We start from the raw sequence: 23,402 nt of genomic DNA, 5'->3' as shown, positions 1-23,402 counted from the left end.
GAATATTCACCCCTCGCGCGCGCGTACGAAGTTTGTGAATTGATAATCAACTTGAATTGACTTCAAGTCCCGGAACTTCGTTCTCGCGCGTCGACGCCCCCGAACATATATCGCCGAGCGATTCTTCTCGCCTGCGGTGCATCGCAGCTCTCGTCGTTGCGCGTCTGAAGTACGCGTGCACCTATTTGATTCATGTGTGGGTATGGAAAAAACAATAGAGCGCGCAGTATAAAGAGATAGAGAATCGATTGATCACATCGTCGCCGAAAAAAAGATCCTGTAACCATCGATTCTCGGCGGAAAAAAAAAGAGGAAAAATTAAACAAGGAACGAGGAGTGAAAAGCGTCTACAGAATGACGAAACGCCGGTGAAAGGGGAAATGGATTGGATATATGCTCGGTACAGCGTGCACAAGTCGATGCATATACATATAGTGAGAGAGGGCCGACGACAGACGTGAAATTCGCATCGCTAGCGTCGCACGGCGGCGGCGGCGGCTTAGCCCAAGGCGATATTGTCATCAGAATGAAACCGGCCCCAGCGAGCGGCGCACAGCTTTCTCTCTCTCTCTCTCTCTCTCTCTCTCTCTCTCTCTGACTTTTTCACCCTCGCGCTTCGCGCGCCGTCCTTCCTTTTCTCGCGCCGCGCACTTCAGCAGCCGCGCAAACGAAGACGCATCCGCGCGAGCTTGTCACTCGAACTTCCTCGTGTGCTGCAGGACCGTCGACTCTGCGTTGTATGCAGCAGCGAGGCGAAGGGAGGAGAGTATACACACGGAATCAGTCGAAACTTCGATCGAGCGGCGCGATTAAATGCACATCCGCTGCGCTCGAAAACAAAAAGATCTGCTTTTGAAAGCTTGATGCGCTGCATAATAAATGCCGCTGTAAAATATACGGTGTTCGGACTCAGTGGCAACGTGAGGAGTAATTAATCGCCGAGAATCGGCCATAAATCGGGGCCGACCAGGACTTGGCTAATATTCAAACGAGGCCTTGTAAAAAAAGGCCTCGTATACAGGCTTTGCACTCGGCGACGGCGACTGCAGTAGCCCAACTTTAGCGACGCCTTAGAGTCGCTCGAATCCTAGCTCGGACTACGTCGAGGCATTGTTTCGATTGCGAGGATACACGAGTCTTGGCAATTCGACTGTATACTCTCTATGTGTGTATATCTGAGACAGTTGCGCCGAGCGACTTAACAAATAGGCAAAGTTTCACTCGGATTCGCGGGGGCCAAGCCCCGGCTATCCTCTTTGTTCCCAAGTTTGTGATGTATTAGCTATGTGCGGCCTTCTCCGATCTCTCTCTCTCTCTATCTCTCTCTCTCTCTCTCTCTCTCTCTCTCTCTCTCTCTCTCTCTCTCTCTCTCTCCCGCTCTTCTCCGTATCTCTCCGGCACTTATATAATACAGTGCGGAGAGTCGCGGGACGATCCCCGGCTGCAATCTCCAGTGCAAGTTGCCGCGCTGCCATCAGCCGTGGCGGCCCCATTGTGCGCTGGCTGCAGGAGGAACTCGGCTACTTCCCTTTCTGCACGCTGCACTTTGATACACACGAGTTGGGATAAGAGCGTAAACCTCAGCTTTTTTTCAAATTAGCCGCGTATCAACTCTCGTTAGTCAATTACTGCACCGTATCGGCCGTTTAAAATGGTCACACCACGAGTCGTGAAAACAACAGCTATAATATACGCAGTTTTCGCGCTTTTGAATCACAATTAATTACAGCGATACATCGCACACAGACGTACGCGAAAAACTCGAGCGGCAGCTCGCGGCTGTCAGCGATCAGTGGAATTAAAACATCGGTGTATACCGCGCGGCTGAATCGAAAATGAAAAAACAACGTGTAGCGACAGGCAAAAATACATCGAAAGAGAGAGAGAGAGAGAGAGAGAGAGAGAGAGAGAGAGAGAGAGAGAGAGAGAGAGAGAGAGAGTGAGTGAGAGCTCGATTATCGGTCTGTCGCATACGCGGCCGCCTGTAATCACGAGCGATTATACGGCCAATTATAAAGCAAAACTTGATTATTACACGGCAGCGCGCGTGACGCTCGGGCGAATTAACAGGCCAAATTTCGGCAAAAGATAGAGGGTGGGAGGGAGAGCCGCGTCGTCGTATAATCCCGCGCTCGCGCGTCCGATACGGGCAGCTCTCGTTTGCGGAGGCTGTAGCGTCAGCGGGAAATGTGCACTTTATTAGTCAATCCGATAATCGACGTGAAATAATGACGATTCGTAATCCTTTAATGGCCACGCACGCGCGCTCTCTCGCTGGATTTTCATTAGCCGTCGCAATCGCGCCGAGTCAACAGGAATATGGAATCGCGGCGGGAGCCAGTGTTGAGTGACCGATATGCACGTGTCCCCTTTGACACATGAGAGAGGCCGATTTTTTCGGCTCGCCGGCGCGGACTTTGTTCTTTATTGCATGGCTGCGCCCGTAAGCGCTTCTTTGACTCGGCCGAGCTGATGGACCGTGTATACGGTGTATAGCTTCTGTGAGAACGGATTAAAATATTTTTTTCATCGTAATAGAGAGAGAGCTGCTCTCACTGTCTACTGATGATACGTGGAATCAATAGTATACACAGCGAATGTATACACATCTCAGCGCCAATTAGCCGAGGAACAAAACGAACTTCTCCCCCGCAATTTGAAAAAACATACACGCTCCTTCCGCGGTTCATAATCACGCGTGTGCGTACACGTCGAGCGGAATACACAGGCGATTCGAGAGTCCGTTAGCCGCATCCATACATCACGCTGCTATATACGTATACGCGCGATCCCGCAAAATCACGACGAAGATTGGACTCGCGGTAATTCTGCGTAAACACACACACACACACACACACACACACGAACATACGTGGTATCGACGGAAGGGGAAGGCCGGCAGTGCACATTACACGCAATGAAATTGGATTGCGCTTATACAGTGCGTGCATGTGTGTATAGCGCTGCACCGGCCACTGCCTCCGCTCTCTCTCCGTCTCTATTCCTATAGTCCGAGCGCTGGTGTATACAGTACGTCAACATTCGCGACTGTTATTAAAAGTGCGCGCGGGAATTTTTTCTCCTCCCCCTCTTTCTCTCTCTCTCGTTTGAACAGCGTTAATTAGATACGCGCGGGGCAATCTTACGAAATGACCGCTGCGTATAATTGACGTGGAATTCGAGTGACGCTCGCCGGTTTTTAGTCATGTGTATAATAAACTGGATTTATCTACGATATGAAAATTCATCCCGGGTATATCGCGTTACATCGATATCGCCGCCGACGAGACGCTTTGAGGCGGCTTTGATACGAGGCGCATATAAGTGAAAAAAAAATCAATACCCGATACATATACCCACGCACTCGCCTACTCCCACCTTACGAGTAGAACGCGCGCCCTGTGTGTATATACATACATACACTCGCCACGCTATCTCCCTTTTATCTTCAGCGATGCGATGTTATCGCGCGACGTATTGGCGCGCAATCTCTCTCCTCCTTTCTCCTGCACTGATGCACTGCACACACGTCTATCTGGTTTGTAACGGGTATAAAAAAAGGGGGAGTTTATACGCGCGTTTCCCACGAAGACGCCCGCTCACGATGATGCGTCCAAGGCCGCTCGCGCGCGCGGCGAATAACGAGTTTATTAGATCTCGCCCCGCGTTGGGGTTTATTTTTGAAAAGCTCGAGCCGCAAATTTGCGGGTGTGCAAAGGGCGTTTCGAGGACTTTTTATTCATAGAGTCCGATCAATCCGAATATTTTCCAAACTCACCGCGCTCGACATCGTTGCTTCTTCTTGCGCGGGGCGTCCCAGAGCAGCCCGTAAGTGCGGCGCTCGGAACAATGAAGGAAAAGTAATAAAGAGAAAACGCTGCAGCTCCGCGGTGGTATAACGCGTGGAGGGGGTGTATAGCAAGTATACAAGGGCGACAGCGCGCGGAGAGTTCGAATCGGAGAGATAAAGAAAAAGTCGGCGGCGGCGGCGCATGTATGTAAGAGAGGGTGACAGATGGCTCGCTAGACAAAGGAGCGAGAAACTAGACTGCTTTTCATAACGCTCTCTTGCGTGTGTAACCTAATAAAAGGCCGCAAGCGGCTCGTCGTCGAGAGATCGCTCCTCAGAGGCCGCTGCACCTACGCTCTTCAAAAGCCGAGAGAGATGGGGTTGAAAATAAAAATCAAATCTTGCGGGGACCACCGCAGTGGTATACACGAGTCTTCGAGAGCCATACGGGATTGATTTTCGTTTCTCCGACTTTCTGCATCTGGCTCGCTTTTGGCTCGTTTTATAACGATGGGCTGCTGCTGTTGGGGGGCGTCCGTCGTGTACTTCTTGCGCGCGCTAACGAGTTGCATCGATTCTCTCTCTCTCTCTCTCTCTCTCTCTCTCTCTCTCTCTCTCTCTCTCTCTCTCTCTCTCTCTCTCTCGGGCAGGCGAGATATGCACTCGGCGGAAAGTATTGAATTCTGTTATATCTATTTTCTCTCTCTATATTTTTCGAGGAAATCGATAGAATACTCTTTCGCGTATAGCTCGTTTAAATATTATACACGCGCGTCTTTATGAAAAGGCAATTAATTTGACTGTATGTATACCCATCAGCTTCGTATATATCGGATTCCTCCCCGTTGCGAGAATTTTTCGCTATTCTATAATTGACCCTTCGATCGTACGTCGGGGGAGCCCAGAAGCGGGATCTTCGAGCTACGATTTCTTCATCAAACCATCGCGGCGACGAATCACTGCCGACGACTAATTCGATTTTCCTGCGCACACTTTAGCGTCGATTAAGAAGACGACGACGCGAAATTCGATTCGACTGCCGCGATTCTTACGTCGACGATGGGGGGAGCTACCCGATGTATATTGAATTTCAGCTTCTGTGCTCGCTCTCGTCTTACTGTCCACGGGCGATTAGGCCTCGGGCCGCACGTACATCCGTGTACGATCGAGGGCGACGTCGCGCCGACAATGGGCCACGTGCCAGAATCTAATCATCGAGCGACTAGCTGTCTTTCCACTCCCTCTCTACACTGTGCTTTCTTTATTTCCTTCTTTTCCCGGGAAGAAAGGGGCCACCTCTTTGTCTAACATCTAAACGCGAGGGTCATAAGCGTCGTGCTGGCGCGTGTCGCAGCGTGAGACAAAACAGGGGGAAAAAAACTGGCCGAGGCTACTTTGCTCGGTGATTTAAGGCGTTGTTATGGACGACGATCTGTGCAACTTCAAAGCGCTTGTTTCGCAGAGACGATAGTAGACTACTCGCTCGTAAAAGAGTTACGTGCGGAGCTATATAACTACGATGTTACGTAAGGCTCCTCTCGTGATTTCGTTACATTCACCGCTACTGCGAAGCTTTTTCTCTCTCTTTCGACATCGCAATCGTCGTGTTAAGCGACTGGAAATTCATCTATTCAATACGAGCCGAAGAGAGAGAGAGAGAGAGAGAGAGAGAGAGAGAGAGAGAGAGAGATCGTGTCCTGCACACGCAGAATAAGCGGCAGCGACTAAATCGATGCTGGGCGACTCTTTGTGCGCGACGTCATCTCTCCCGGCGGACTTCGGACACAGCGAGCGCGGGGAGATAACGCCGAGGCAATATCAATCAACGTACGCCCGCCTCCGATTTTTTTTTTTTTTTCATAAAGTCGCAGAAATATTGCGGATTTTTTGCACTCCCTCTCTCTATCTCGCAGTGCACTTGTCGCTCGGCTGGTTTTCTTCTGTCTCTCGAGCACGCGCGGTTACGTAAGCAAAATCGCGGGCGACTTGCGCAATGCATAACCATACGGCTTTGTACGTATACGAGCTTGAATTATTTTTGATGTCGGTCATTCTCAATCATCGCGGATAATCAATTGAGTCGGCGAACTATCGGTTATGTAAACTTTGCGTGCGTTAAAGAAAAAAAGAAGCGATTTATAATAGTCACGAGAGAAGAAGATATAAATATTATACACGGAGTGCAGCGAAGGTCGCGTCGGAAAATAAAAGCAAGTGCGGCATATGTATACAAACTCCGCAGCAAAGGAACTGACAAACGAATCGATTAAACTTCGTATCGGATGTGGGCGTCGAGACGCGCGCGTGAGCGAGAGAGTCGTACAGTATAATTGTAAGCTGAACACGTGGCCCCCCTCATTCTCAGTAGACGCCCCCTTGGTCTAATCTTGCGCCAACTCGCCTACTCCGCGCACATGTGCTCAGCACACGCGTCACTATATTATACACACACTCGCAGAACGTATAGTTGCAGAAGACGCGCTCGTGGAAAAATACATCGTTCGCTTTTATCGCGGGCGCTTGTTTTCTTTTTTCATTCGGACTCGATTAGCGCGCTGAACGAGCTTCTGCTTTCAGAGAGGATAAATAATACGCGAGCGACGGGCGTCTGTTTTCTAAGCGTAATAGATGTCTCGATGTGTTGTCAAGGCTCAAAAATACAAAGAGAAATCTGCGCTGATGCGTATAAGTAAACGGAAATTGCGCGTGACTTGGGGCGGTTTTGCGGAGGCGCCTGTCTTAAGTATCCCGAGACGGGACGATGCCGGCTTCCCTCTTGGCTGGAATTTCTCGCTCAAAGGAAGCCGAGCGCAACAAGTGGCTTCTTAGCTCGCGGACAATCTTAGACGACGGCGGCGGCAAGCTCAACAAGTGTCTTTCCGACGGAGCTACTGTAATGCAACGTATATACACTAGGCGAGCGACAAGCGTAACGCGATATCGCGGACAAAGCGGCAATTATACTCGGCGTTGAATAACGAGGGATTATATTTCGTTTGTACTTGCCGAAGCGATTTTCGCGTAGTATTATTTTGGAAAGTTTACAGTTATTCCCGGCGACTCAATAAGCTGTACTGTCATATCCCATTGACCGGTGTCGATGCATTTGCTGGTGGTGCGAATTCGGAATTTTTATTTTCCACTCATATTTACAGACTACATCCACGCAACAGATTGCCATTATATTTTTCCAGCGGATATACGTACGCGCCAAAAACTATCAATCGACGCGGCGGAGGCGACCGCCCGTCAAATCGATACAATAATTATAACAAATATAGGTGTGCGTACCTCCGATTCCGCACACACACACATACACACACACACACAACATATTCGAGCTATTTAATTACCCTCGGCGGCTCGTATCTCAATTAATTTAATTTCATCGGCGTACACACGACCGCAACGAGCTCCGCCCCGCCGCGCGCCGACAGCGAGTTAATTAACAAAAACGCACGGCGTATAATCCCCGGCGTTCGCGTTTCGTGCGCGCCCGTAGTCACATTGTATACGTATACCTATATACACACAGCTAGACAGAGAGCTGTATAGCGTGATGCCGGTGAGAGGTTCCCGTATCTAAATAATAAAAGCTCGCTAAGCTATCCGTCTTCGAGTCCCGACGCCGGTGCCGTGCAACAAGTTGATATCTTATTCGCGGCGTTGTACCGCGGAGAAACGCAATATCTATATCGTACGCCGGTTAGAGGCGGCAAAAAGGCGCAGTAGCTCGAAAAGACGCGCGCGGCGATAAGGAAAACGTCGCGTCGTCCCCCTCGAGGGTGGCTATATATACATCACGCAAAGGCGCAGCGCAGATATCATAAGAAAGCTGAAAGCAGCAACAGGTCTCTCCTTTTTCCTCGCGGCGGCGGTAGTCGGGCCGGAAAATCTTGAGGGCGAGGGAAAAGATCTTGCAAGACGATACAAACAAAGGGGACGAGGACGCGATATGGATATACACAGGAAGGGACTCGGAAGGGACTCGGAAGAGCTGCCGAGGGTGCGACGACGCGAAGGAAAGCGGCCGGAAGAGCAAAGATCCCCAAGAGTTTTCTAGAGGGTTGAACGTCGTCTTCTGCCCTCTCTCACTCTGTTCATCATCTTGCTTCGCGGCGGTGGCGGCCTTTCTTTGCGTGCAAAGTGTAGCGGTAACCTGTTGAAGGGGACCTCACTTCTAGCGCCATCATCAACGAGGAGATAAAGTGCTTTCTTAGGCGGCGCGCGACAGAGCGGCGGCTCTCTTCTTTCCAGCTCCTCTTCTTCTTCTGCTACTTTTTCTCCCGTAAGGCAGGCAAGAGTGTCTATAGACATAGGTATACACCGCGAGAGGGAGGGAGGGCAAGAGATCTTTGCCGAAAAGACGTCGTCGGCCCTTTTGAAGATCGTCGCTTTGTTTTCCCAGAGGGTTACCGCGCGCGCACACCACCGCCTCCGTTCCGCTTGGCTGCCCCACGAGAAGAAGTATATAATATATACGCTGCGGCGTGCCATCGAGGAAAATTGGCGCCGAGCGACGAGGAAATTGCGCGGAAGCTCGCTGGCCTCCCTATCATTTGTAAGTATGCACGTATATATAGCACGCGCAGTAAGCCTATAGGCACGTGGCTCTGTGCGTGCGCTTGCATGCTTGCATACATACATACATATATATAGCCGAGCGTTGGCACGGCGTCTGAATAGGGGTTGCGCGAGCGCCGGTGCTCCGCGGTTGATTGTTTAGGCAAATTGACTGCTATCGTCGTCGTGCCCGATAACGTGAGATTACGCGGGATAGACCGTTTGAGCCGGCTATATACCGATCAGCCGCTGCGGTGATTTTCTAATCAAATTTGTTCGATTATACACGCATGATCTCGTCATTTCGACGACGAATCTAATACATGGAAAAATAATCGGATACATAGCTAGCCCTAATGATGCAACCACACCCACACTCTGCCAACGTGTCGGAATAATTGACGCAAGCCTCTTGCCCACACGGCGCAGACTGTGTGCGTTGCGTAAAGGTCGAAGTTACAGAGCTCTCGTCCTCTTAATGGCGAGGTCATCGGTGCGCGCATCGTCGATGCCGGATCGATACTCGCGCGCGAGCATATATAGATAACGACGGCGTTTGACGAGGAAGAGAGAGAGAGACGGTGTGTGGTATGCACCGAAGAGCTGCACGATGACGAAATTAGGGATAGGCTTTTTGCACTCGCTTGTTTTTTATTTTGCCAGCGCCAGCGATACACAGGGGGGTTTTATTTTTGTACATCGCCGAGCGGGAGCGTGTCGTCACTGATAGCACGGGAATACATCATAGGCCGCTTTCTTTTTAGCGGAACGCGCGCGCGCGCAAGCTCGTGACGTGTAGAAAATGCTGACGTTACTGACGCTGTTATCGGAGCCCGATCGATTTTTGTCCTGTGTTATTTTTCTTTTCCATGACGCTCGGCAGTGTTATTTTTTAAAAATTGCTCGATGTAATTCCGACGTTTCCTCGATAATTACGCGAGAGATCCGCGTAGCTCGGAGACGCAAACGAGGAATCTCCGATGATTCCGCCACCTCGGCGTCTAATACACAGCCTCTCGGTTCTCTTCTCTCCCGCGCTTCCTTTGAACTCGCTTCGCGCCTCAACCCCTTCTCCATTTCATTCAGGCCGAGCCTCTAAGCACGACTCTCTCTCTCTCTCTCTCTCTCGTCTTTGCGCAATAGATCAACGTCATTTTCTCAGGGCTGCTCTCGGAAATCACAGAGAGCGAGAGAGAAGTAAAGGCAAAAGAAAGTCAAAAGGAAGTCGGGCGTGAAAAGAAGTGTCAAGAATCCAGCGGCGAATTCATCAAAGAGATTCGCGGGCAAGACGCGGGGAATATAAGTATATCGCCGCGCGCGAACAGTGGCTTCTACTCCCCCGAAAAAAAAGAGAGGAGCTACGCGCTCTCCCTAAAGAGAGAGACTCTCTCTCGGGGCGCCAGGAGGCTGACGCGCCTTTTCCTGCCCTGCGGCCCATTGAGTCTGCGTCGCGCGCTGGATAAATATTTAAAGGAGGTCCACTGTGTACTTCCGTGCAAAAAAAAAGAAGAGGAAAAGAATCCACCGCGGGACGCCTTGGAGAGATAAATGAAGGGGATGTCCCGCATACGCGCACTTCCTACATCGCACGCACGTACTCGATCATCGATCGCGCGCTTTTCTGAGGCAGAAACTCGCTCTTTCCGCTCGAGAGGAAGTGGCCGCCGCCGCCGCGCGCTGCATTATGCAGAATATATGCATACGAGTGGCTTCATTGTGTGTGTCGGCTCTCTGGCACTCGAGCGTGTGTGTATGTCGAAAACGGATCGCGTAACGGTACACGTGTTTAGGGGCATATAATAGGACGCGTAGGAGTATGCGGTCCTCTAAAGGAGACGTGAAAAGGCTGACGGATGGCTCGCCGCGTGTTTACCCAAAATATGCCAGCTCGGTTTCGCTTTCTTTCTTTCATTCAAAGGAAGCGAGCGCGCACGCGAAAACGCGAGGCTCGTAAGCGGATTATCTCGAGTCGATTATTATCTAGCCGCACACAGAGGATGCATCGTCGACTCCGGCGAGATGAGCGGGGGCGTTTACAGTTGTAACTCGAGAATCGAACGAGCGCCGCCGCTTCTTCCGCAGCTGCGCCTGTGTGTCTATATGCCCATCGACGTCGTCGTCGAGTTTGTCAGTTTGGCCGTGATCGAGCTGTGTGTACGTGATGTTCCTTTTTGCTCTTTCTCTCTAACGGAGGCAGATGGGAAATTGGGACACTCGAGACAATGGGGACAAGATAACCGCGACGACGACGACGAGAGATCTGATGATCGCAGAGAGGAAACCGGAGAGGCAGAAGTGCCGGAAGAGAGCAACAGCCTCTTCTCGAAATAATTCCGGATATATAATGGAGTTCGATTGGATCTTTGTCAGTAAATTACGCCCCCGTGAATGGCTCCTACGGTTTACTACAATCGTATACTTTTATATGCAGGGCGTTTCGGATTACGCCGCGTGTCGCGTCTACATTTCAAAGACGTTTCGGCAGCCGATTTTACGCTCGGCGAGATGCGAGTGGCACACAGAGATACGTTAATATCAAACGACTCTCGCGACTATATACTTACGAAGCGATGCTTCTAGCGCTTAATGGTCGTTGCGGTGCGCGCGACAGAAGTCTCTCGCTAGCTCTCTTTCTCTTCTTTCATTATTCCCTCCGAATGAAAAAGCAAAACTCCTTTATCTCTCGCGAGTGAGTTTCGCCGGTATACAGAAACACCCGTCCTTATCAGAATTACGCGCTACGCGCACGAAGAAAGACGGAGGATCGTCCCGACTGCAGTTGGCAAGAGATGTGTGTGTATGTGTGTGTAATATACTCGCATACGCACACAGAAAGAGAGACGAGAGAAAGACCGCAAAGAGAAAACACTGCAGCCTCGACCATCTCTCTATGCACCGCGTGTGTACATCTCTCTCCCCGCATAGTAGTATGTGTGTGTATGCGCGGGCCTCTTTCGTCGAGCGCTCGTTTTTTCTCCCTTTGTCTCGAGCGCGGCTCGAAAATTAAGAGACTTCTCTCGCGCGCAGCGCAACGTCCACCCCTTCGAAGAACCCGACGAGGCATGTATACAACACGCACTGCGCGTATACGTGTAGAGCGAGCGAGCTCTCTTTATTTTTCAGCAGTGCAGTCTTCTTGGCTTTTAAAAAGCGCGCGCGCGAGAGAGAGAGAGAGAGGGAGCGAGTCATTGTCCGCGGACACCTGTGGACCTGAGAGAAAGCGAGGCTGTGTCTGTCACTTAGCCACTTACTTCGCGCGCTCGTCCCTCGCGTACAGAGAGACGAAAGTGCTCCCTTGCGCTTTTCTCCGCTCGCGACTCCATTATTGTTATTATTTTCCTCTTTTTTTCGTCTCTTATCTGCGCTTCCCGCGAGTGTGCGCGCGGCGACGAGAAACACTTTCTTCCTCCTCCACGATGTGGAAGAGCGAGTTTGCGAGTCTCTTTTTCTCGCGCGCAAAACGTCGTTTAAGGCGCTAAATTGTCCTGCGTTCCTTGTTTTTTCATTCCCGCGCGCGCTTTGCCCTGGCTACCCGCGTCAACGAAACGTTATTGTTCTCTTGCTTATAGTTTTCGTTCAAAGGTGCGACCAAATTTTTACGTCACGGACCTATACTTAATTTTACGTTTCTTTTCCCTAAACCACTGCATCGGCCTATCGGCAGCCACGATCACGGCATCCCATTAAGCCTCTTCGATTCCGACTTCTCTTTCCTGAAAACCGAAGGCTGTATAAGTAGGGGAAATTAGATCTTCCAGGATGTTGTCGTTCCAGGTGAGTGCAGCCTGTACACCGAAAAAGTGGCCGAGGGGGCGCGCAGCAGCGCCTCTCCAAGGGGTATAGGCACACATCGAGGGGGCCACTGACGAAGGGCCATCTGCCCGCTCGCGGCAGCGGCGACGAGCCTCTGTATACCTGCAGCGCGCGCAAAACACGCTGCACCTGGACTCGCAGCATACGCTCGTGTACTTCTACCCGAAGCACTCGAGAGGGCAGTGCTGACTAGGGCTCGACGTTATTACGTTTTTCTCGGAAAATTAAAACGCGAAATTTCATTCGAGCAGATAGTCTCGCGTCTGTTCGCTCCCTATTTGAATAAAAACTATAGGAGCTGCAGTGTCGCCTAAAACAAAAAAGGGAAATTTCGATTTTTTTTTCCCAATACCGTAGAATCCTATTCGCTAATGGTTTTTACTCCGTCTCTCTTTCTACTCTCCCCGTTAAATCTCCGCGTGTAGTCCTCGCTTTTTTTTCATTCCACGCTTTCCGCCGCGCTGCACTCTCGCAAAATTTCGTAGCGCGATATTTGTGGCCGTCGACTTGTTAGCGCGTAATAATATGAGTTATATACTCGGCGGCATGACTGTATAGATAGGTGATCTTGCAACAAAAGTTTCGTACACAAGTGTGTTATATGTAAAATGCAAATTCAGCCGCGTAATCGAAGGAGCTATACTCGGTCGCTATGCTGATTAACGATTCGTCGCTTCCAAGTTTAATTGACTCCGGAATAGTTGCCTCGACTCGTGTAGAGTCGAGAAGAAAGAACGTACACAGGAGAGAGATAGGACAGCTTGGAAAATTAAGCTCCGTAGCTGCGGTCAGGTCGTCTCGAATCGGCAAGAAATAAATTATCGCAAGGGCTGTCGAGGCGAGCGAGCCCAAGAATGCTACTGTTCTATTCCTTCCGGCACACATCCCGGAGACCCCTTTCGGCAACTATTTCGGCTTCGCAACTCTGTATGTACGTGTGCACGTATACACACACACGAGCCGAGTAAGTCATGCGCAACCGACGCCTTGCGCGAGCAAACTCGATAATCGATTTGCCACACGGGGGCTATATGTGTGTACGTAATTTCTGTCTGGACGTCGATACGTCCGCGCTGCGCGTCGGCTGATGGACTCGTTCGGAGCACCGGAAACCGTCCATCATACGCGTTGTTTTTTTTTTCGAATTTTTCGTACTTCCCGGTGGAATTGAATTATAGCCGCGATAATGATATTATCGATAAGTTCGACGACGATTCGGAAACGTCGATCTTAGTGAAAGAAATATCGACGCGGTTTTTCGCCATTATTCGCGTCACCTTCGAGCCGTGTTGTACACTCGACTTGTGTACGTGTGTGTGTATCTTCAGGCCAAAAAGCGAGTGTATACAAGCCGTACTTTCGCATAAGGAGCCCGGGCTCTTGAAAATTTTTCAAATCCCGGCCGCGAAGCGCATAATATCGCGCGGCCGATGCGAGCTTACATCGTGTTCGTACACGCGAGATACTTGGAACTCGCCGTGCTATCGTGTAACAAGAGCGAACTGTACTGTTTCCCCCGCGAGGAAAAGTGCTGCGCACTTTTCGCCGGGAAACAAGGAGTTGGACGTATGGACGGCTTATATCCCGTCTTGTTTCCGACGGCCTGCAATCTCGAACTTTCTAGTGATGTGTGTATGTATACGGACTTACAGAGCAGATTTTTTCCAGCGAAATAAGAGTAAGAATTCAACTGGAATATCATTTTTCACCGATAATCTTTGTGGATACATCCGAGATATTCCATCGGTGTACGAGATAGATATACCCCCTTTGTGTGTATTACAAGGGCCTTCGGTGCGACCAGCTCGCGTAAAGAATCGAGGCACACAGCGAAGCATTCACGCATACGAATCATCGACATCGGTATATACACGGATACTCGCAAAGGAGAAAGACTGACGGACGGACAGAAAGTTGGATTGCAATAATTATCGGCGTGGAATGAAGCTGCGCTATGCGCAGGGGAGAAAAAGGAGCGCCCGCGAGAATATACCACACACACACGTATACAGACGCGCTCGTATATATAGATCGAAAAAGGAAGCCAGGAAGCGATGAAAACTTTGACCGGAGCCGACGAGCTCTCTCTGCTGCAAACAATGCATCTCGGGCCGGCGCGCCCAGCCCCTCTTCAAGAGTAGCCGCCGCGCGAATGAAGCAGCGAGGAAAAAAGGAAGGAAGACGCGGGAGTAGGAGAAAAAAAGCCTCGTTGCAGGAAAAGAGAGAGAGAGAGAGAGAGAGAGAGAGAGAGAGAGAGAGAGAGAGAGAAAGAGAGGAATATAAAGAGTACGTATGCGAGAGTTCCTACTGGTCTATAATCGGACATGTGCTGCTCTCGAAAAAGAGCCGCCGCGAGTAATCAATAATACGTTTCGTATACGAAATAGAGAAATACGTTGACGCTCCTCGCTCGAGCGAACGAAGTGTTGTGTAATTACGTGAACCGTAAGTTTCGAGATAAGAAATACACACGATTTTAACGAGCTCGAGCTATCGGCTACTGGACGGAGAACACAGTCGAAAATTAAAATTAATTATCCTTATCGCGCTTTTCTTCCGCCCCGGCGCGGCGATCTCCTTAAAAACAAAGAGAGACGTATAACAAGCGCTGCAGCCCGAGATAAGCGCGTAGCACGAAGCCTTCTGCTGTACACGCTGATGATGATGCGCGCAATCTCCTCTTTCTTCGTTGTCTTTTCCGTCTTTTGATGATTGGTCGCGCGAAGGTCCCCCCCTCCCCCCGGCTACTGGCTCCGATAACGGCTTTATCTTCGAGAGCACACGCGCCTATTCTTGCAGGAACCGGAAGTCGCGAGATAGCCGCAATCGCAAGAACCGACTCGTGCGTGCCGCCCAGTCTCTTCGCGGATGCTTGACATATGCGAAGATGACGGTTGATGCATAGCTATTCTCGGACGTTTGAATAATACAAGCGAGAAAAAAAATCCGATGCCATAATATACACGACACGAAACTGCACCGCCGTCGATCGCCTTTTACGAGCACGCGTTACGTGGCTGTTCGTGATCAGCTCTCTGTCCAGCGCGCGAGCTCAGTCTTTATCGCTCTCAATTAGGTGTTTGCAGCGCGCGGCGACTACTTCTGCGCGGCTACTGTTTTGCCGCAGTAGTGGACATAATGGCAGCGCGAGTTACATGATCTTATCCTGCTTCGGCCATTCCTGTGAAATTATCCGTCTTTCGCGGACGATCGGTATTTATTCTGTTCGCGTGTGTGGCGCGCTATTCGTGTCTCTTGTTGTTGCCCACGCGGATCTTCGTGACTTCGGTCGCGGGTGCAATTACGCTCGCGTAAAATGACATCGATGTAAGTGCATCGCTATGGCCGTCGGTTCGATATATTCGTTTTTTGCACTCGCGAGGATTATCGACGTGGGTTTTTTATGTACATGCGCGGAAAATTATAAATAAGAAAGCGCCGCGATGAAATAAGCCATTTGCCTGTACTTTGCTGGATATGCAGACAAATATGTGGAGCAAAAGTATAAGTAGACGCGGGCTTGGTATGTTCAGACGGATAGAGCCGTGTGCGTAGATTGAGAGATATAACGTCATCCTCCTCGCCTCGAGCACTCCTTTATTTTCGGGGTCGTCGATTGGTCGAGAGTCGAGGCAATCGAGAAACGTCCAATGACTGCACGCGCTCAGGTACTCAGGCGAGCGAAGATCCGGCCTCATTCAGCTCTCTCTCTCTCTCTCTCTCTCTCTCTCTCTCTCTCTCTCTCTCTCTCTCTCTCTCTCTCTCTCTCTCCACTACGGCCCCGCGCATATAAGTACTAGCCGGCTATATACACCGAGAGAATGATGAGAAGAGAGAGGAGGGAATGATTTGCTCGATCCTTTCCGGAAGGACTGCTGTACCGATACGTCCTCTCTCTCGCTCTCTATTGTGTATAGTCGGCCATCACCGCCGCCATTTATAAAAGGCGCGCGCGCGCGTGTCGCCTCCTCCTCCTCCTCCTCGCGGACGCGCCTCTTCTTATGTACTCGTTTCCTTTCACCGCGGCGCGCTCCTCTCTTTGTCCCCGCCAGCTTTTTTTCTCTCTCTCTCTCTCTCTCTCTCTCTCTCTCTCTCTCTCTCTCTCGTTTTTCTCTCATACACTGCATACTGACCGGAGAGGGAGAGCTTTGTTCGAGAGCAGCGATCTTGTCCGTCGCGGGCTATTTGTTCGGCATCGAACGCGGGAGATTAATTAACGTCGCGATCCCCGGCAGGATGACGCCAAGGTTGCAGCCGGTAGTGGCTTGATCAAGAGAGACTCGTGCAGCCGCTATGTAGGTGCGTATATAATGCACACTGGGCTGACGTGTCCGCGCGTCTAGTTCGACCTCATTCTTCGTCGCTGCCTTTTTCTATACTCGTACGCGCGTCGTCGCGTAGGTCCATATAGTGCGGACACGGCGTTACGTAAAAGCTGTGGATCGGGTTGCCGAGCGATTTACGCCAAGGAAAAAAGGCTTGTCCTTGTGCGGAAATTGCAGTTTTTTCGATTGATTGATTCGTACGCTTGCGAGTCGTTTATGGTTATTACATCGATCGATACGAACACGTCGACTCGGAGAAGCGAAACTTGCCGCGCTAACGACACTTTGAAGGATACCACGCGAGCATCACGTCCGCGGATGCGGTAATCTTAAACAGATGTCGTCGATTCAATCCCGAAAGTTTACGCATTAGTCACACGCAGTCGAATCCCCAGCATGTATGCAACACCGAAAAAAGCTCCTTATCCCGACACAATCCTGGACGCGCTAAACGCCGACGTCCTTGAGCCGCGAAAACAATTAAGGGCGCACTCTGAACACATCAAAAAAGAAAAAGAGCGCACACACACAGCCGCGTCTTGCATGATAACACGACGCGCAAGCTCTGTCGCCCAGCGGCGGAAAACCTACTACTTCTCTCGGCATCATCGCGGGGAGGTTCTTACTTTGCATTCCTTTGTGGGCGCGGCTGCGGCGCTTATTCTTGGCGCGCATCTCTCCCTCCTTGCGCTGCTTTTCCTCTCCCTCCCTCTCGCCCAGCTCTTCAAGTTTGAACTAACGCTCCCGAGATTTTAATGCACTTGTCTACTCCAGTTGCGCTCATAAAGACGCGCATATATGTATGCGCCCTCTCTCTCTCTCTCTCTCTCTCTCTCTCTCTCTCTCTCCCTTGCTGGCCCTGGAAGCGCGCAAGGGAGAGTGCAACGAACGAGGGGAAGACGTGGTGTGCGTGTGTATATACGACGGACTTTTCATTGCGCTCGCAAGGAAAGGGAGCTGCGGACGCATTGTTCCAAAGTCAAGAATTTTCGCGGTAGATTTGCTTTTGTTATGTTTTTTTTTCGAGGCCGCTACTTAAATGCGTAATACGCTGCGATGGGAAAACTTTGGCCCTCAATGATTTTCCGCCAAGCGGGCGGGGGGATCGGTGGTTTACAAAAAGCTGCTTGATTATACAACGGAGAAAATTAAGACAAGAGAATTACTGCACTCGCTGCGAGTCCGATGCACTAAAGGATTACCGAAAGTTCACGAGCTCGCTTGCAGTCGTCGCCGAAAAAGCGATATTATCTGCAGGCGTAATTAAAAGCCTAATCCCCCCCCCCCGACTGCAGCGAATTCATTACCCCAGCGACGTAACACACACGCGAATTGCCACAAGGAGCTGATCTCATTATAACGTGTATGCAGTATGTATGTATGGTTACAATATAAGTATAATCTTCCACTCACCTCACTCGTGTGTGCACCGGTATCCGCAGCGCAGCCGGCTCTCCTCCTCACGGAGTCATTCGTCAATCTGCGAGCAGAAAGAAAAGACCGGGACTGTCATTAGTTTTTTCAGGACTGCCTCGCTCGCTAAAGTGGAAAATCGTCCTCGGGGGAGTATCATACGCACACTAGGCACACAAAAAAAAGCAGAGGAAAAAACTGAAGGAAGGAATGAGCTCTGCAGCGCGCACCAAGTACGCAAAAATGACGACGATAATTACGTCGAGATACACACGCACGCGCGTTGTTCTCGCGTTAAGTAGGCAATCTTCTCTCTCTCTTTCTTTCTCTCTCTCTCTCTCTCTCTCTCTCTCTCTCTCTCTTTCTTTATCTCTCTCTCTCGCTCTCTCTCGAGCAAAAAAAAAGAGGACGACCCTCTGTGCGGAGACAAAAAAATACAGAGAGAGAGAGAGAGAGAGAGAGAGAAGCGGGAGCGATTCTCCGCACAATTATCGTCATCGTCATCGTGCGCGCTCGCGGGAACCGTAATCGCCGCTGTGTATAACGTCCCCGAGTGGCACGCGCGCGCGCGCGACGACGACGCGCTACTTTATTTGTTTTTCCTCCTTCTGCTCTCTCTTTCATAACGTGTCCTCCGCCTTCGTCTTTTTTTCATGCAAGAGTATAGTGTGCGTGTGTGTGTGGGAGACACGTTAATCAAGCCGCAGCACACACGCGTGTATTTATAACGGAAAGATTATTCAGCCGAGTTGTAAGCATGCGTGTGAGGTGGGTTAATTGTCGAGCGCGCGCGGGGCTTTCTTCTAAGAATTCTATGCGAGAGAACGCGCGCGCGAGGGGGTGGCCTTGTGAGACGTCTCGTACTCCCCGACGATCTGTCGCGCGCGCATGTGTAACGCGCGAGGGTCCCAATTACCGGGGTTTTTGACTTTTTATTATGCCACTGACTTTCAAATTAACTATACTTCAGGCTGAGTGAGCTTCTTATCGTTTTTTTTTTTGCTTTTGTCGCGTTATTCATTCATTGAAGTCTCAACAACGGTTCGATTTAGCAGCAACAAATATTGAACTACGGATACAGTGGTTCAAAAGGTACAATCTGCAGAGTACAAACAAATAAAAAAATATAAAAAAAAGAAAGCATTCTCAAAAGTGCGAGAAAGCATGCAGAAGACGCGACGAAGCAGCGAAAACGAGATATGCAGTCGACGATACTGGCGCTGCAGCAGCCCCGGAGCGAGAAAAAGAAGGGGAGTGTGATTTAAAGACTAAGTCACGCTTCGTTGTCCTCAGCTCCCTCCCCCCCCCCTCGCCCTCCTTCCTCTTGTCAGCTTGCGCGCGCGCGAAATTTCTTCGCGATGTAATTAGCGCGTCTTTACAGGCCGAGCGGAACAATGCCGCTGGTAATTAGTATGCATCTCGGCGGCGGCGGCGGCCCCCGGTCTCTCTCTCTCTCTCTCTCTCTCTCTCTCTCTCTCTCTCTCTCTCTCTCGCCCCTTGCAAGCCTGTCGCGTCGAACGAATGACAATTCCCCTACCAGCCTTTATATACGCGAGCTTTAAAGCTCGGCGCGTGTGTATACGTACGTGTGAGTTGCCTTGAAGCTTTTGCAGTCTGTCTTGCGCGGCTTCTTTTTGTTTTGCGCGTCGGAGCTGCAGCTCCGATTCTTTTGTGCTCGATTAAATTTTTCTTATTTTTGATAAATCGATTGGTTGTTTAAACAAAGTTAAGCGTTCGATATGCAGGAGAGTTTGATCGAGAATCAAGAAAGAATCGCCGAGCTGTTTATCAGCTCGAGAACTTGCTGGCTCGTACGGGCGACGCTTACGCCATCTAGAATGCGCGGGTCTACACTGGGAAAGCTTTAAAATCGATGTCGTGCTTATGAATTATTAATTTTAATCGTCGCGCTCGAAATTTTCTTTCGTTCGATTTGTCTTCGCCGTGAACGATTGAAACTCGCGTTCGTTTGCAAATTGCACCACGTACATTAACTTCAGAAGAAAGCACTGCAGCGAGTGACTTTACCGGCTTCGTAAGAAAGCATCCCTCTCGAACAAGTACGAATATCATAGAGGATTTCACATTCGCGAGAGTACACCCCAGGATAAATCCCGCACACAAGAAACTAATTTAAAACTGTCAAAATTTTGCGAGTGCAATACATTTCCGAGTACCTCTTATTCCACTTCTTCTCGCTCATCTCTTTCACGCATACCCCCCTCCCCCCCCCTATTTACGTGCATTTCGAGTACCAGGCGCGCTTATATGCATATAGCTGCATGCACACATATGCACAGACGCGGTGCGCCGCCCCGACGCGTCGATAATGCTTTTTCATGCATTGTCTGCGCGCACGCGAGATTCTCCCTCTCTCTCTCTTTCCTTCTTTTTTTAGAAATTAACGCCACGTTGTGCATAATAGGCGCACTGTTACATATTAAACGGATTGTGCTGGCTGTTCGAGATAATGGAATTGAGAATTTCGCGCTCTCGCTTTTTTCCTCTTCCTAGCGACTTATCGCTCAATCGGAACGGGAGAAATGAGAGAAATCGCTGATTGCTGTACAGTACGCGTTCAGCTAAACGCTCGCTGCGCTAACTTGATTTGCTATTGTGAAAATCGGAGGATAATTTTTCAATTATATTGTAACGGAATCACTCGTACTTGCTTCGTAACGAGAGGAGTTTGACCCCTATAGACGTCCAAAAAGCCCGGCGAAAAAAAGCGATCGAGCACTCGCAATATCCCGGAGCAACACAGGCGCACACCTCTGTATACTCTCATTGAAAAAGGAGCAGCGCGTGTTGTGTATATGCGGCTGCTGATCGCAGGTCGGGACATTTCATTGAAAACAAGCTCTCTTTCTGGCGCGATTTCTGGGTCAATGCCGAGCGCGCGTTTTGAAAAGGAGCGCGTATTTCGGGCCGAATATTGAAACTGTAGCGAGTGAGAGAGAGAGAGAGAGAGAGAGAGCGCAACGAACTTTTGCATAATGAGTTGGCGCGACATCGACAAATCGACGCGCGCCCCTGAACGCGGTATATTTTCGCTCGCTCGCACGGTGTCAATGCGTCGGCGCGCGAATATTTTCATTTGATTGCGTTAATCAAATTCGCGGCAGCCACGTCCCTCCCACTACTATCTGTGTGTGTATACCGTATATACGTCGAGCCGACGTTTTGACCTTTGAAGGTTCGACGCACGTGCTCCGATGATAATGTATATATTATGCGCGAAGCGCTGCAGAGAGTGGGGCGCCCTCCCCTCCCGCAGCGGCAGTTTGTGTATATGGCAATTATAACGATGTTTTAATGGCGCGCGAGAGAGCGAGTCTTGTGATACCGAGAGTAATGATTTCGTTGTGCGCGAGAGCAAGCGGGTTCAAGAAAAGCCGGATTATTTGACTACGTTCTTGCTTGTTAAGTAAACGAGCCGAGCCCTCGCCGTGTACGCTTTTCGCTTAATTAACGAGAGCTTGCCTCGAAGTGTGTAATTATTAGTATCCGCGGAGTTTCGAATCGAACAAGGCCGTTTTCGCGTGTACTTATGGGTGCTATTCAAAGGGCACTCGATTTAACGGTTATGAGCTGATTTTCACGATGTATGTGTGTGTGGCGAAAAATTGCGTTAGATCGACTCCCGTAAGACTCTGAGTGTATATATAGCTATACATTTCTAAAGTTCAAGAGACCTCTCGCGCTTCCGCACACGCGAGAGTGTCACTTGTTCACAATAGTTTCTCGCGGCACTTCTCGACTTACATTTCCAGCAGCAGCACGAAGAAGATTGGCGTCTCAGCTTCTCCCTGCGGACAGTCGGTAAGTGTGCGAGTAACTCCGTGATTGGGGTGAAGAACGTGAAAGCCTCGAAACTCTCTCTCTTTCTCTCTCGTCCCCGAGTGTGCAAATATCCGCCGAGAGCTTCCCGCGGTGTTATGTCTTTATTCGCACTGGGAATACTCACGTAACCTCTCGCACAAGTAAGTATATCCTACCTCCATAGACATAAGAGAGATAGACTGCGTGTGTAGGTTTGCAAAAGTGGCACCCTATTAGAGAAAGACAACATACCTTCTTTCCATATACCAAGCATTGATAGAAGGTATGGTGTCTTTGTCTTACACATTGACATAAGAGAGTCTGTCTTTCTCTAACAGGGTGCCACTTATGCTAACCTACACACGCAGTCTATCTCTCTTATGTCTATGGCTACCTCTAGACGCGAACCGGAGAGATCAACAGCGCCAGGAAAACTGCCGAAAAAACTAACCTCGAAAAACCGTCCGATTCCGCGCGAAAAGCCACGCACTCGCACTTCCGTCGCGCCACCGGAAAAGCAACGCCGCTCGAAACAAAGTCGCGCGACACTACACCAGTGCGATACCGGTGTCGCTCGTTAAGGATTCTCTCTCTCTCTCTCTCTCTCTCTCTCTCTCTCTCTCTCTCTCTCTCTCTCTCTCTCTCTCTCTCTCTCTCTCTCCGTCAACTGCACAGTCTCGGGAAACTTAGCAAATCCGCGGCGTCGCGGGAGATGGCCATTTTCGGGTGAGCCAAGCGCGAGATGATATTGTCTGGCACTTACCAGGACGTAACCCTCTTAATTACCCTCCTCTACTTGTTTTAGGTATACTCGACGAGGACGACTGGAGGCGCCGCGTCACGGAGCAGCTTCCAAACTCGCAGTTGGATTCGTGCCCGCGACCGCAGTGGGAGTTTAGGCCTACGGACCGCGAGATTACGTTCTCTCGTTTCGAGCCAAAACGATTATCGCCGATGGATTATTCCCGCGAGTGAGCTGGCCTGCCGCGTTCTTTACTTGGCTGTGTACACATGTCGACATCGCTGCACCTACACAACACTGATGGGCGAGGTGAGAGAGAGGTTTTTCTTTGTCTTTGTCGATCTCGACGCTCCGCGTAAGGCGTCCTAACCTGTGTGAAATCCGATGCACCTCGCGAGTGCTGGAAAAAACGCGTTTCTCGCAAATTCGAAGATATACTACGATGAACGTATCGCGGTGAAAATAAAGCACTTTGTCGGTTTCATTAGTCGAGAATAGCCTTCTGAAAAAATAATTTTACCTATTCGAATATAACTCGATACGCGAGAAAAAGTTATTCACGTTTCAGTGCTTCTCTTTTATGACGCACGTTTTAACTTTTCTGGCGAGAGTTACCTACAAGTTTATTACAAAGTAGAGTTCAACTCTGACACACACACACACGCACGCACGCACACACGAAGGTAAAGGATTATAACGAACACAAAACGCTCACTTGGAAAAAGTGTAGAACGTTTTTTCCGATAACTTTTTTCTCTCTCTCCCACGAACTTGCCTGAACTTGCGTTTATCCGTCCACGTATACACAGTCGATATTTCCATACACAACTCTCGTCGTTTACATCGCGCACGTCGAGCGAATCAGGAAACTTTAAAGAAGCCCCGATGCTTTTTTCTCTCGCGTGCTGTCCGTCTGGAACCTTCCCCCCTACTT

General features: G+C 50.1%; 2 protein-coding genes across 13 annotated transcripts in view; one reads left to right on the top strand and one right to left on the bottom strand.

Annotated features, from left to right (window-relative positions):
* The window catches only part of pros (homeobox protein prospero), a 110,432-nt gene that overhangs the window by 76,840 nt on the left and 10,190 nt on the right, over positions 1-23,402 (bottom strand). For 6 of the 7 annotated variants that reach the window (XM_016984799.3, XM_016984808.3, XM_016984805.3 and 3 more), the window contains exon 2: positions 17,905-17,971. The gene's annotated coding sequence lies outside the window, so the exon portion shown is untranslated. Of the gene's footprint in view, positions 1-17,904; positions 17,972-21,669; positions 21,799-23,402 lie in introns of those variants that run through there. The other variant, XM_016984801.3, reaches the window with a different exon arrangement.
* The window catches only part of LOC100678558, a 223,353-nt gene continuing 221,594 nt past the window's right edge, over positions 21,644-23,402 (top strand). For 2 of the 6 annotated variants that reach the window (XR_004344924.1, XR_004227547.1), the window contains exons 1-2: positions 21,644-21,726; positions 22,532-22,777. Coding sequence is in view for 3 of the 6 variants with exons in the window: in XM_031929507.1 (XP_031785367.1) it covers positions 22,769-22,777 (9 nt within the window). In the remaining 3 variants the exon portion in view is untranslated. Of the gene's footprint in view, positions 21,888-22,531; positions 22,778-23,402 lie in introns of all 6 variants that reach the window. The other 4 variants (XM_031929507.1, XM_031929508.1, XM_016984907.2 and 1 more) reach the window with 3 other exon arrangements.

The sequence above is a fragment of the Nasonia vitripennis genome, chromosome 4 (assembly GCF_009193385.2).
Source record: "Nasonia vitripennis strain AsymCx chromosome 4, Nvit_psr_1.1, whole genome shotgun sequence".
In the NCBI taxonomy this organism is placed as follows: domain Eukaryota; kingdom Metazoa; phylum Arthropoda; class Insecta; order Hymenoptera; family Pteromalidae; genus Nasonia; species Nasonia vitripennis.
Note: the sequence above shows the minus strand (reverse complement) of the source record. Positions and strands in the feature narration are given on the sequence as shown.